This window comes from Momordica charantia, assembly GCF_013281855.1.
Source record: "Momordica charantia cultivar OHB3-1 chromosome 1 unlocalized genomic scaffold, Mcharantia_2.0 BLBB01000001.1, whole genome shotgun sequence".
NCBI lineage: Eukaryota > Viridiplantae > Streptophyta > Magnoliopsida > Cucurbitales > Cucurbitaceae > Momordica > Momordica charantia.
The window spans coordinates 13,801,366-13,815,317 of record NW_028275157.1 but is presented as its reverse complement, the minus strand read 5'-3'; the positions used below and the strand labels follow the sequence as shown (position 1 = coordinate 13,815,317).

The window sequence follows — 13,952 nt, the reverse complement described above, 5'->3', positions numbered from 1 at the left end:
TGAGTAATATAAGATGTGCAAAAGCATGATCTCATTTGGTGAAAAAAAAAATTAGATATTAAATTTTCATCTTCAATGATAAATATAGGTAGAATAAGTTAGAATGATAAAAATTAAGCCCTTTGATTTCACATCCCTAGATCTAAAGTCCAACAATGTATTAAAATTGAGGGAAAAAAAACTAGCATTAGTTTTTTAAATAATTTTGAACCTACACTAATATTGCAAAATTCACAAAAAAAAAAAAAAAGTTGTAGTCATAGGATTGGTCACTTATTGTTGTAATATGAGTAGTACTCTCTCTATTACTTGTTAAGACATTAAATTATTTTTATTTTACAACGGTACGGTCCATTTTATGCTTAAATTCACACGAATTTAATTATAATCCATTGTTCAAAATACTTTAGGTTAAAACATTGTCATTTGTTTTGAGTGATCTATGATCTTCTTATTCTAATACTTACAACATTTTGCTTTTCATATGCTCCAGGTTGGAGACTATATATGGTAATTTTATAAAATGGTTCTCTACATTATTTAAAAAATACAATCCATTTTTTTTCTAATGATATAAATATAGTTTCTTCTTTAAACTAAGAAAAATTGAAGTAATTTAGACCATTGATTTCCCCATAAAAATGATAATGTTTGACCAGTATACAAACAAACTACAACGACGTTATCTTTTTAATTTAGTTAAGAAAAAGTTATTATTTAAAATCGACTCATTAAAATTATAATTTAGACCTTTCAGTTTTTAATAAAAATTTGGAAAAAAACGTCAACAGTAGTTTTCGAACCTGCGCAGGCAGAGTCCAACAGATTTCGAATCCGTCTCCTTAACCACTCGGACATATTAACTTTTCGATTAATAAGTAGCAAACTTTTGATTTAATTGTTTATATTTATAATTTCCTAATAAAACCCTGGGAAGACACATTTAGAAGTTTTTGTTTAATTAGTTAAATGAAATTTAATCCTTGTAGATTGTTGGGTTATTGGGCTTAATTCCGTTATAGAAAACGAGATTTGTCAAAATGGGAACAAATAAAATTCTAGGTTAAACTATTCACATTTAGATAAATATCCTATTTATAATATGAAAAAAGGAAAAATATACTGTTTTATTTCTTCATTTTCTTTCCAATCTTGAAAGATTCATGAAAGTGAGGCATGAACTTTTTACACTCTTCTTATTTAGATGCAAGAAGATTTCTCATTAGTTTATTAGACTATTCTCCTTAATAATATTATCACATCATCTTTTTTAAATTTCTGGAGTGGATTAAGGAAAGATCTGGAATATTCTTAAAAGAAATAGTATTTTTAAATGAAAACTAATATTTAGGGTATTTAATCGAATTGAATTCAGAAAATGTTAAATGTTAGAAAAAATGTTGAAAAAACGACGTCGACAGCAGGATTCGAACCTGCGCAGGCAAAGCCCAACAGATTTCGAGTCTGTCTCCTTAACCACTCGGACATATCGACATTTTTGTTTAATTCAGAATTCGTATAGTATATTTTTTGTTTTAAATATTGATTTTGGCGCCCAAACGAAATTGATTTTTCTTCGTTGGAGCCCTAACTAAATAATTGAGATTTCCCCCCAAAAAGGGCTCTCCACTCTCACGCCGGCAGCAATACCGACGCCCCCCACCCCGGCGGCGTGCAGATCCGGTGCAGCACCTGCGACTCGAAGCCACGAACGACCCACGACGATCGGAGGTGAGATCTGTAGTTGATTCGTTGTTCGATTAGAGGAATGGGAGATTTCTCAGGAAAGATCAACATTGAGGAGTTGTTATCCTATGGCAATGATCTGGTTGCACTCTTGAAGGACCAAAAGGACGTTCAAACCTTGAATCAATGTCTCGAACATGTCAAGGCTCTTCAATCTTTTTGCGATGATGATTTCAGTAATGTTCACAGTTCAGTTCAAGGTCTCTCTCTCTCGTTGTATGATTTCGAAAGTACAGTTGAGCTATGTTTAGGAAAGCGAAGGACAATCTTTAGTGTGAAAATTTGTAATCATTGCGGTTAGCAATTTTGGCAATTAATTTCATATCATTTGTTTTAACGAGTTACTAAACGAAGCAGATTATGAGAAGAAAATCGAGGCATGCCGGCAGAAAACGGAGGAGGCGAAAGCGAGAACTGTTGCAGATGCTGAAATGGATGTTCTCGAAGAGGAGCTCGAAGAGGAACTTAGGAAAGAACATTTGCTCATGGAGGAGATTAGATAAGTATAAAATTAACTTTTAACTGTGAAATTCTTCATGTGATTGTTTGTTCCTAACGTACTTCCCTGCCTCATGTATGATGCATCTGTTTTTCATCAACACACTTGTCACCAGTGAGATTAATGAACTAGACTGCCAAAGGATTTCTGTTCAAGAAAGGAAGCAGGCGATGAAGAAACTTGAGCAACAAGAACTTAGAGCTCAGTGAGTATATTTTCTATTTTGAAGATGTTTTATCATCTGTAATTGTGACTTTTAAGTGTTAATTTAGTAGCAATTAATTAATTCACATGAAATCCGCCAACCCTCTTCTTTTGTAGCAATTAATCGTGACTGTTCATTTAGTAGCAATTATTCAATTTCTTCGATGAATATATGGATACTGCCAATCTAAATGTTTAATATTCAGATCTTAAAGCCATGGCATCCACCATCCCCATAATTTAAACAAAAATAATTTAAAGTTCCTTCTGTTATACCTGCGATCCATTTCATTTGAATTGCGCTTTTGGAACAAGTAGAGAAATATTATTTTGTTCTTATGACTGTACTTTAGTTCTGTGTCTGCATTTAAATTTCTTTTCCTGTGTTGACAATGGGAAATTTGTCTAAAAGATATTTAAAATAAAGATGTACGTGAACGTGTATGTGTCCAGACAGTTCTCTTATCTTTCAAAGTGATGCATATTTTCTATTTTCCTTGCAGGAGGAAGCTTTCAATGTATGCTTCGGTCACTGATATAATTCCAAACATGGATGATCAGTCTAAAATTTCTGGCCGTATCCTTTATCTGAAATTACTCAATTTTTTTCTGTTTTATTTTTCCTGTTGCTATTACTTCACCTTAACGTTAATCAACTACAGATATTGTGGATAGAAACAAAAGGGTGGTGCAGAAGTTCGAATTGGACCCGACTAAGACATCTGCTTTTGATATATGCAATAGCATTTGGGATATGATTAATTCCCCTTAGTACCAGACATCAATTACATTGTGAATTAGCTTGTCATAGCCTTCTTCTTCTTTCTTCATTTCATGCTATTAAAATAGGATGTTTGTTTTGTTGTATATGTATGTTTAAAGAACTAATCTCTGAAGTACTGTGTCGTCTATGATATCTTATTGTAAATCACATCTCCTTGCTAATTTTTGGATCAAAGAACCCACCTTCTAGCAGTTGTTTTGTTTGTATGCATCTTCTGTACGAAACAAGACACCATGACTTACTGAGTGAGTTAACTTTTACAAACTTTGCCCATTAGTTTGGCTTTTATTCTATTTCTATATTGGAAGTAAGCAATTCACTCTAACCCATAAGTTCTTTATGTTACTTGATTAACATAAGTTGCTGGATGAGTTACTCTCTAGTCTGTATTGTTGGCTTGACCTGCAGGCCAAGGGTACAGCATTCCCATGGTAAGGCTTGCAAATATAGGTTGCAAACATTTTATAAGGCTGCTTTCTTCACTCCTCACATCCATTAATGGATATGTATGGGATAGACCAAAACAACCGGAAATGTTTCAAAAAAAGTCAGGCATACGGTGTACAAAAAGTTCACGCCCTTCTTTATCACAAAACCCTTATCACTTAGTTTTCGACTTTTCAGAAATATATTAGCCAATAAATTAGTAGTAGATAAGCAATTTCGCCGGCATACCGTTGTGTAAGCTGCAGTTTATGTTGAAGTTTATGATTTGTGAGCCATAAACGAAATATCTAGTTGCATTGTCTTTCTAGTTGAATTGTCTTTATGTGATGCATATATTTACTTCAGTTGTTTGCATCTCTTTACATTATATTGCTTCTAACAAGGAGGCACATACGGTTGCTATTGGAGATAAGGTGTCACATGCTTTCTTCAACCTTTTAAATTGAAGTGTTAATAGTTCCTCTTAAGCTTTCTTGCAAAATTCTATGTTCCATGAATTTCAGCCCTTTGTAGTTTTAAATCTTTTGTATGACTGATATGAAGAGTATGAGGCATGTTTTGATTAAGTCAAGAGTGCCCATTATGACAGCTTTAGTTTTTTGATACAACAATTTATATCTAATCCTAATGGTTGTTAAAAATGATTAGATCATATAATCATGGGTTGTAAAAATACATTACTATGATGGGATGTCGTTGTATCGAACTCTTGTTCTAATTGATGATATTGTATGTTATTGATAGTAGTGATTGGTGCCATAAATGATACTCATATGTAGAACTAGTAGCGAAGGAACAAGTATTGTTCAGAATATAATTTGGACAGAGAAAATCAAAAAAATTCACCACTGAGCAGGGCAGACAAGATCCAGCCATCTATCAGATTCGGTTTCCACAAGTTTCATAAACCCTTCGGAATATCAGGTTCTATTCTTTCCCTTGTGCTATTATAGATCTTTATAAGTTGAATTTGCCAATGAAACTTATAACTCAAGGACACAATTATACAACCTATAGAACAGATCCTGTTCAAGTAAGGTCGTGAATTTGCCTCTGAAACTTAAACCCAAATTTTATTCCAATCTCTGGTATGTAAAATAGTGTAGATTTGTTTTGTAGATAGAGTTATACTTGTGTTACTTTTCGTGTGAAAGGACAAGATGAGACAGTGAGAGTTTTAACTAAGTTCCAAACTTTATGCTGTCTGAGCAAAGCCGATATATCATCAACACAAAAACATTAGCACTACCTCATTGTAACTCTGCAACTGAAATTGATACGTTCTGAAATTATCATCTACTACTGTCATTTTGTAAATGGAACTTCTCCATTGACTGTAGCATCTAATTTTCTGGCTTGTCTGATCTTGAGATCTCTCCTAGCCAGTATTTAAGATGTCGAGTTTCGCGTTGCAGTTGCATAACAGACTTGACTTCCACCATCGACATTCTCCAGGTACTGGCGGTCGTCGAGCAATATAGCCCTGCAAGCATCTGGTGCAGGACTGCCTTTGTAAGCCTTGCAGATGTAGGCCATGAAGTTTAGGTAGTCCTGGTTCAACAAAAAAAAAAAAAACAGCTTCATTTTAGAGAATCACAGGCAAAGAACAAGGAAGCCAAACTGGCTCGAATTGAAGCAGACCGACCTCTTGGAGAGGGTGATCATTGACAATGACCCATGGAACAAATCGGTGAGGTGGGTTGAGGCGAGTGGTTTCAGAAGCATAGTTCTGTTCAAGCTGCGTTTCAATGGCTTTCCATATCAGACTCAGTGGCTCAGCAAAGGAAGAAAGAAACAGAGAGAAGATGATGATGAAAAAGAAAGAAATATTACCACTTTTCCATGGCCATTTCTGTAGCAATCTATTGGCACAGTACTCAACTTGGCAATGTCAAAACACTTGGTCCATTCATTGTGTCTATTTTGCACTGTAAATCCTTCAACACAATGGATGAATCTGAAATGCTTTTCCTTCGCAGGCCAAAAAACACATATTGGCAGACTTTTCAATTCACATAAATGTGAGTCTGAACATATGAATCAATATATTGATGGAAGCCACAATTATTCATAGTAATGAAAATGTCAATTGAAATGATAACAAGTTGGACTAAAACTTTACTCCATGAGAATTAACATTATCAATAAGCATTGTTCTAATTTATTTTACAAGAGTACAAATGGAGGTGAGACTAGGGTAGGTGTGACAAATCAGAGACTTAGATCAAATCTTAAATTAATTAGACTTGTGAGTTATTTTTTTTTGATATGATATGATTAGACTTGTAAGTTGAGCCATCATTAATAGGTAAACATTCATTTGATATTAGAAATTATCTATTAAAAACACTTTTATGCCCATATTCATATGAAAAAATTAGGTTTAAATACTATTTTAATAAAAAAATATTCATTTTGGTTTTTATGCTTTTTAAAAATGACTATTTTAGTACTTTGGTTTTATTTTTATTTTATTTATTTTCATTAAAATTTTAGCATGACACTACATTCACCAATTTTTTTTTTAATGTAGCTGTAAATTTGTATTAAAAAAATTACTATTGTGCATAAAATTTGAGTTAAAGTTTTGTAAATAGAGATCAAAATGATACTTTTTAGAGCATCCTAAAAGTATAAAGATCACAATAAACAAAAAAAAAACACGTAGAGCAAAATAATATTTAAACAAAAACAAATGAGAAGCAAATAATACGAAAAGCAAATGAAGTAGAAGTGGTTTACTGTATCAGGGTAAATTGAAATTGTGCAAGCTTCAATGCTGTTCAACATGCATTCATCAGGTCCATGCTGCACCCATACAGTTACATTTTTTAGTTACGATAAATGTTAAAAAAAAATAAAAAATCATCAATATCTGATATAGTAAGTAAATACTTAGATTAGAATGGGATTATTAAAAATTAGTTAGACAAAGTTCTGGTGAGTTATTAAAGAAAGTTGACCAAAGAAAAATATTAGCATTTATAAATCTAGTTGAAATGGTGGGTGCCAGCCAGCAGACTGCAGTTCTTGCAGTAACAACATTTAATAGCATGGTTGGGTATTGGTCCATCATAATTACCAATATTTTCAATTTAGCCAATGGTACACGACAATTTTTTAAGTCTCGAGATTGAGGAAAAAATTGAAAAAAAAAAAATTCAGTAAAATTGGAAACTGTAAAATGGGGGACCTGGCAGAGGAAGGCGCCGTCGTCGGGGCGGATCCAGGCGTTGCCCCAAGGGATCATCCGGAGATGGACGGTGGAGATGAGGCCGTTCTGGAAAAGCTTCACCAAATGGTAAACTACGAAATTTGCACAGAATGGGCAGAGAGATTCGTAATATACAGACACTGTAACTTTGTCCTCAGAACCCCAACAGAAAGATGAAGAGAAGATCAGCAGCAACAGAACCCACACGGCGCCGACCCGTCCGCCAAAACCACCCATTTCCTTTACCGGGTCGACCCGATTCCACTTCATCCTCTTCTCTCCTCTCCAGTCTCCTCTTTTTTCATTACACTCTCACTCTCAGCTTTCTCTTTCTCAATTATATCTCTTTTGCTTTAACTAATTTGCTTTTCCTTTTTCGCTTTTCTTTCTTTTCAGTCTCTTATTTTTTGTTCTTCTTTTTTCAATTTTAATTTATTTTCCTTCTTATATTCTCTCAAAACGTTGGTTTTTTTGTTATTGTACTTGTAAGAAGGGATCATTTTGCGAACTAATAACTTCTTGGTTTGAGATATATGTCAATCACCGCTAGTTATGTTCGCTTTGCCTATTACACAAATTACTCGTACACTTGTATATATTTATTATTATTCTTCAAAGAGAAATACATGAGATGTTATTTTTCTCTCCAAGTCAAACTTAATAAGAAGGGAATAAAATGATAAAAAAAATAAAGATACCAAAATAAACATTTTCAAAGTATAAACACTAAAATCCAAAGCTAATAGTACATGGACCAAAATAAAAATGTTCAAAATACATTACCAAAATAGTATTTTAACTTTAGAACCAAAATATATGCATATCCATTATTGCATTGAAAAGGGTTAAACAAAATAAAGGTGTAAATTATTAAATTTTCATGGAAGGATAATATTTAACCAAAAACAAAATAAGAATCCTACTCATTCATACGATTATGGAAAGGGGTGTCATTGTAGGTTTTGAAAAGTATTTATTTATGTAATTTGATATCAATAAGTTGATTGTGAAAATTGTTTAATATCTGTGGATAGTCTAGAAAAGGGTAAATTTTAAAAGTATATAGTTATGTAGTCCAAAAATGTAAGCAAAGTCGTAAATAATTAATCCAATCTAAGGTTATCCAAATCTAAAGTGTGAGTTAGATATCCCAAAAGCTATATTATTGGCAAGATTTTATATCTAAAGTTTGTTCAAACAACTTTTTCTCTTTATTCCCTTTCATGATCCAACAAGATTTTAATTATATATTAAAAAAATCCCATTCGATACTTGGCTTCTAAAATAAGATTGATTTAACATTATTTTCATATTGAAGAGATATATACAACCCAATTTGGTATTAGGGTTACATTAAATTTCTCTATACATACTACCTTGTAAAAGTAATTTGACATGTTATAGGAAGATAGAAGAAGAACGAACCAAACTATAGAAGCATATACTAGGTCGGAGAAGAAGTGCACGAACTAGGTAAGCACCGAAAACCGTCAACCCGAGTCAATCCAGGTCGACCACGACAGACCCGTGGTCGGGGTCGATACCTTCTCGGCCAATCGAGAACCCTCCTTTGGTTCTCTTCGACTTTTGTACAGCCCGATCCGTACTTGTCCTATCTCAACCTTTGATCCGACACTAGGCCACGACGAAACACATGGGCCCAAGAGTACATATCTTTGAACACACTAGGATTCGATTTATGTAAATCCTAAAAATATTAGAATTCAACTTCTATAAATAAGAGGATGAACCGAACCTAAAGGTACGCTAAAATATGTTATAAGTCTCTGCTATTTGCTATGTTAAAATATGCTACAAATCTCTACTCTTTGCTACGCTGAAATACCATACTCTCCATACTCGACTACTCTGATTCTGACTTAAACACGGAGTCTGTGTGGTAAAAGCAATCCTTATTCATTCTCGATGGTAAAATCAACGCCAGTCTTTAGTGCTATATAGTTTTTCAAGTTGGTCGATCCCTTTTATTCTAAAAGATTTGTACGAATTTGGCAGAATTCCAAGATGTCAAATTTCTGCATCATGACACCAATTTTATTTCTTAAAAAAATTATAGAAAATGGGTTACATTTAGAAAAAAGAGGGGAAGTATTGAATTAAAACATAAATATTGGGATTGTTGGTATTATGAACAAAAATTTGTTCTTATTTTTATTTATTATCGATAGACATTGTAATTTGAAAAATAATCTAAACTAGTATTCTTTTTAGTGTAGTAGACTCGTTTTAACAAGGATGCATTTTTATATTTTACGAATTTTTAAAATTTGACCACCAAAGCCCGATCGGGATCTAAATGATTTTTTATGTATGTCTAATGTCTTTAAGCTCAGTCGGATCTAGGGAAAGACAAACATATACCCACCTACCAGTTCTAAGTGGCAAGATCAATGAAAGAAAATAGGCTCAAGAGAACAACCCGTTTTCTTCTTCTTTTATATCCCATAGATCAATGAAAGAAAATAGGCTCAAGAGAAGAATCTGTTTTCTTCTTCTTTTATATCTCATTGTATACATCATAATAGAACCCTATTTTTCAAATCTGAAAGTAACCTCTCGATAGTCCTACACATTTTAGATTACGTGGAAGGAATGGAATGACTAATGTGACGTGAAACCTCCACAAAGAAAAAACTCTTTGGACTTCCTTATCCATATGGCCACCCAATCCGTGACAACCCCATAACAAAGAATGCTTATTTACTTAAACACGAAATTCAAAATTTTTCAAGAAACAATTTTAATTCTTATAAAATTTTACCCCATATTAATTTAGCTAAGATAATTTGTCATGAGACTAGTTCTATTTCTATTTATCGTTTCTTTTATCTTCAAGAAACATTTCCAACAAGAAAATAGAGTTTCTCTTGTTTTTTACTTTTGCTTATAATTTTTTCAAATAGATAAAAATATCATTTTATCAATTTTATTAAGTTTGCTTTCTTATCACATTTTTTACTTATAAAATGTATAGTAAATAAAACCTACATTTTAAATATTTAATTTTGAAAAATTAATTTTTATATAAAATTTTTACTTTTTTTTAATTTAAAATTTTATAGAATAAAAAGGCTACCAAACATTGTTTGTTTCCAAATATAATTGGACCTTTTTATTAGAAAAGAAAAACAGAAAACGATAAATAATAAATAATACATAAAAATCAAAGAAATAAAAACAGTAATTATCAAATAATTATTTTTCTTTATTAAAAAAAAGAGAATCTAGAAATGAGCTAAACACGTCGACAAAGTTAAACAAAAAATGGTCTAAATATTTGGAGCCCATGAATATTAGACTTTTGCGGCCCAAACAAACAACGGGGCCCAGGCCCAAATGGGAAGTCCCACTAACTTGGACAGATTCCATCCGGCACAGAATCCAAGACATCGAATAAAACTCCCACCGACTTTTAATTTAAATATTCCAAAAAATACGCCACGCGTTGAAGTTTCATTGGATAAAAGAAGAATTCCCATCAGACAAAATTTCAAAAAATACGTGTAACCTGAAAAGAGCCTCCTTTTTTTAATCCTCACCTGAAACAGGACGGTCGTCCAATTCCTCAGCCATCCAAATATATATATATAAATGCAAAGTTCCACAATTTCGTCGACGCCTCTAATCGGAACCTTCCAACTGAAACAGTAAAATTGAAGAGAGATGGAAAACAGAGTTGCAGAGGAAAATCCTCAGAACTCCATCGGAGGAGAAGAAGAAGAAGAAAAATCGAATGGGTTCCTGAGGAATTTAATCTCGAACATGGTCTCTGAAGAAAATAAAGATGAAGGAGAAGAAAAGGGAAGTGGGTTTCTGAGGAATTTCATTTCGAGCATGGTTTATGCAGAGGGAGATGAAGAAAACGAAGAAAAAGAAGAAGAACAGAGTGTTTCTCGGGAAACAGGGGAAGTGGGAAGCGGTAATGGATTGGCGGTTTTGGAAGATCAAGGCGGCGTTTCTGAGTCGGCGGAGGAAAATGGCGGCGGCGGTGGCGGTGGCGGCGGGAATGGCGGAAAGGGGATCGGCAATATGATTTCTGAGCTGTTTCATTCAGGTAAACGAGAAACAGAGGAGAAGCCGGAGGAAAATGTAAAGACAGAAGAAGAAGAAGGCGGCGGCGGTGGTGGCGGCGGCGGCGGTGGCATTATTGATAACATCATTTCCCACTTGCCTGCTTCACTTCAAGGTCGGTATTTTTCTTTTAAAAAAAAGGTTTAAATCTGGTTTTGGTTTATAAATTTTTATGATTATTTTGTTATATTTTGGTCCTAAGTTGATAATTTTTGTCTATGTAATCAAAATTACTAGTTTACTCACTCACTTATAGCTTTATTATTTTAATTTTATGCGGAGTAGACTTAGAAATTAAAAAATATATATATATTCAAATAAACTAGGAACTTATTATACATGAAAAGAAATCAAGGATCATAAAGTTGAACGTAGAGTTATGGTATATAAACCTAAAAAAATGTCATTCAAGTTTAAATATTTTTGGAGATGGATATATTAATATTAATGGTGGTGTAATTTGATGAACGAAACAGGTGATGCAGTGACGACCACTGATGAAGCTGCAATTTTGGTTCACTCCATTATCCATGAATAAGTGTTTTTTTTTTTTGGTATTTTGTTAATTGCTTATGTTTTGTGTTCATAGGTCTCTCCTAGCTTTAGATTTTGGTTGGTTTGTTTGTTTTTTTATTTTTATTTTTAATTTAATTTGACATAGATAGGATACCAAGGAATTCATTTTTGGAAAGATTTTGACTATCGTCTGTAAATTCAAGCTATCATTTTGATTTTTGGACTTGACACTCCGTTTAAATAAAAAGATAAGATAAGAGAAAAAGACATTGATATTTGACTATTTATTGTATTTATATTCTACTTAGAATCTATTAACTTCTGGGTCTAACTTGTAATAAACATTAAAAATAATAATAATAATAATTTATGATGCAGTTGATTTGAGTTTATATATTGAATGGATCCTTCCATCACTTGCTCTATAAAACTAATCCAAATACAATTTGTATATGCTAAATTGGCTAAATATAATCAAACCTTAAAATTTAGCATAGGGGTTTTGAAAGCATCAATTTCTCAATCCACATAAGAAATGGTGACAACATATATTATTCTTTCCCATAAAATTCCATATCTTTGGACAATGTTTCTAGCTCTTTGTCCATTTTGCCCACCAATCCACCCTACAAAAATGGGCATTGATGGAACTTGATGAGGTGTTTGATTTGGCAATGGATTTGAGGCTAAGTTGCTGTGATTCAAGCATCATCTCATGGCTGGCCCCTATATTACCCAAAACCAAAAGGGGTTTTAGGCTTTTTGCATATGGAGAAGAAATGTTTTTCAAGTTTGTGTTTCTTCCCATTTTGATCTCATGTGGAGAAGAATTTGAATTGGGTTTGTTTGTTGCCTAAGTATATGGTTTTATCTTCGGTGTTTGTATCTTTGTTTTTTCAGATTGAATATATGAGCAGTAATTGACATCTACTCATTTTTTGTAAAGTTCGAAGGTTCGAATCTTGGTGTCCCAATTTGTTGTACTATAAAAAATTAAAAGATCTAATAGTAATTTTTATGTCTTTTCAAACTTATTCTAATTACAAGTAGTAAAGTTAAAATTCACAAACAAAATCATGGTATGGCGTAAAGTACATATTCTATTAGTGTATTGAGTTGGACATGATAACTCATAAAAATAGAAATAAAATTTTACCTATGTCACGTTTTATTAGGATGTTTGATAAATGTTTTAACTTTGAAAAGTGTCTAGTACATGCGTCCATAACTTTCAATTTTGTTTTCAATTGGTTCTCAAACTCTTTTTTTTTTATTATCATTATTAAATCTAACATTGAAAGTTTAGAAACTTATTAGAAATTTTTTGAAGTTTAAAAACCTAGCAGACATAACTCTAAAAATTCAATGATCAAATTTATAATTTAACCTAATTTATTTGACTAACAAATGGGGTATTGGTGTTGTAGAAAATAAAGCTATTAAATATTACTATTACATTAAAAATTGTTCACTTTCAAACATCACAACATCATTCTTTTAACATGAACTTGATTAAAAAAAACTTTTGACACGAGACTTGAAATTGAAGTCTGTATTTGACCTATATCTTTATTTTATCTTGTTAATACCCTCTAATCAAATTGTATTGGTGGGTTGTTTAGATTATTCATTTCATTAATCTATTTGATTGTAAGTTGGGATATAAAACTAAACCCCTTTTATCATAAATTGGAATAGGAATCAATCAAAATGAAAAAAATGCTACTCCTTTGACATTGTTTACTAACAAATTTTTGGAATCAAAATTAGAATTTTTTTTTTATAAGGTTTGGAATTCGACCTCTCTTTATACGCAAGGTCATCAATCGAAAATCAAGACAAAGCGAGCACCCAGGGCTATGTTCTTTCCTTCTGGATCTACCTCTTTGATCTGTGATGCATGAGTCGGAGGGATAACACAGTCACCCGCTATTTCCAAACATAGAGTAAGCTTCACCCATCCCCCATTTTGGAATTCCTTTCGGTAGTGGATCATGTTGTTTACTAAAACTATCTGGAGATCGGAATAGTAATCAAATATATAACAATTACTAGTATATCACTCTTTTTTCTAGCAACTATAAATATATTAGTGTGATGATTTTTTGATTAAAATATTTAACAAATTTTAATTTATTTTATTACTATTTTATTGATAGTTAATATTTTTTATTATAACAATTTATTTAATATTAATAAATAATAAATAATTAAAATAAAATTACATCAACCTAACATAATTCTTATTAGAACCATCATCATTTAATAAAATCTTAATAAATTTTATTATTCTAATATTTAATAATCATGAATTATATTAAAAAATTATTGTTATTAATTAAGATTAACAAAATAAAATTATATAATTAAATATAAATTTAAAATATTTTATAATAAAATCACATCTAAATTTTTATTAGAAAAAAAAGAGTAATAATATAAATAAAAAG

General features: G+C 31.9%; 3 protein-coding genes and 1 non-coding gene across 6 annotated transcripts; 2 read left to right on the top strand and 2 right to left on the bottom strand.

Annotated features, from left to right (window-relative positions):
* Positions 1 to 1,412: 1,412 nt before the first annotated feature.
* TRNAS-CGA (transfer RNA serine (anticodon CGA)) lies at positions 1,413 to 1,494 on the bottom strand. The gene has a single exon. It is a non-coding gene; the product is annotated as a tRNA-Ser (tRNA).
* A 92-nt stretch (positions 1,495 to 1,586) lies between these two features.
* LOC111013852 (plectin-like protein) lies at positions 1,587 to 5,592 on the top strand. Of its 3 annotated transcripts, none has more exons than XM_088125971.1 (6): positions 1,587 to 1,934; positions 2,104 to 2,246; positions 2,350 to 2,450; positions 2,953 to 3,026; positions 3,112 to 4,604; positions 5,096 to 5,592. In XM_088125971.1, the coding sequence occupies exons 1-5, from the start codon at positions 1,769 to 1,771 to the stop codon at positions 3,219 to 3,221; spliced, it is 594 nt and encodes a 197-aa protein (XP_087982097.1). In that variant the 5' UTR covers positions 1,587 to 1,768; the 3' UTR covers positions 3,222 to 4,604; positions 5,096 to 5,592. The 3 variants fall into 3 exon arrangements, with proteins under 3 accessions (XP_087982097.1, XP_087982093.1, XP_087982091.1); XM_088125967.1 differs by having other exon boundaries at positions 1,588 to 1,946; positions 5,136 to 5,592; XM_088125965.1 differs by having other exon boundaries at positions 1,588 to 1,946.
* On the bottom strand, positions 4,901 to 7,311 carry OSH1 (gamma interferon responsive lysosomal thiol (GILT) reductase family protein). Its single transcript, XM_022288381.2, has 5 exons — positions 6,874 to 7,311; positions 6,423 to 6,488; positions 5,514 to 5,651; positions 5,326 to 5,418; positions 4,901 to 5,231 (listed from the first exon to the last, which is right to left on the bottom strand). The coding sequence occupies exons 1-5, from the start codon at positions 7,162 to 7,164 to the stop codon at positions 5,070 to 5,072; spliced, it is 750 nt and encodes a 249-aa protein (XP_022144073.1). The 5' UTR covers positions 7,165 to 7,311; the 3' UTR covers positions 4,901 to 5,069.
* A 3,168-nt stretch (positions 7,312 to 10,479) lies between these two features.
* Positions 10,480 to 12,404, top strand: LOC148213305 (uncharacterized). Its single transcript, XM_088121949.1, has 2 exons — positions 10,480 to 11,101; positions 11,463 to 12,404. Exons 1-2 carry the CDS (start codon positions 10,579 to 10,581, stop codon positions 11,522 to 11,524), a joined length of 585 nt encoding a protein of 194 aa, XP_087978075.1. The 5' UTR covers positions 10,480 to 10,578; the 3' UTR covers positions 11,525 to 12,404.
* Positions 12,405 to 13,952: the final 1,548 nt, after the last annotated feature.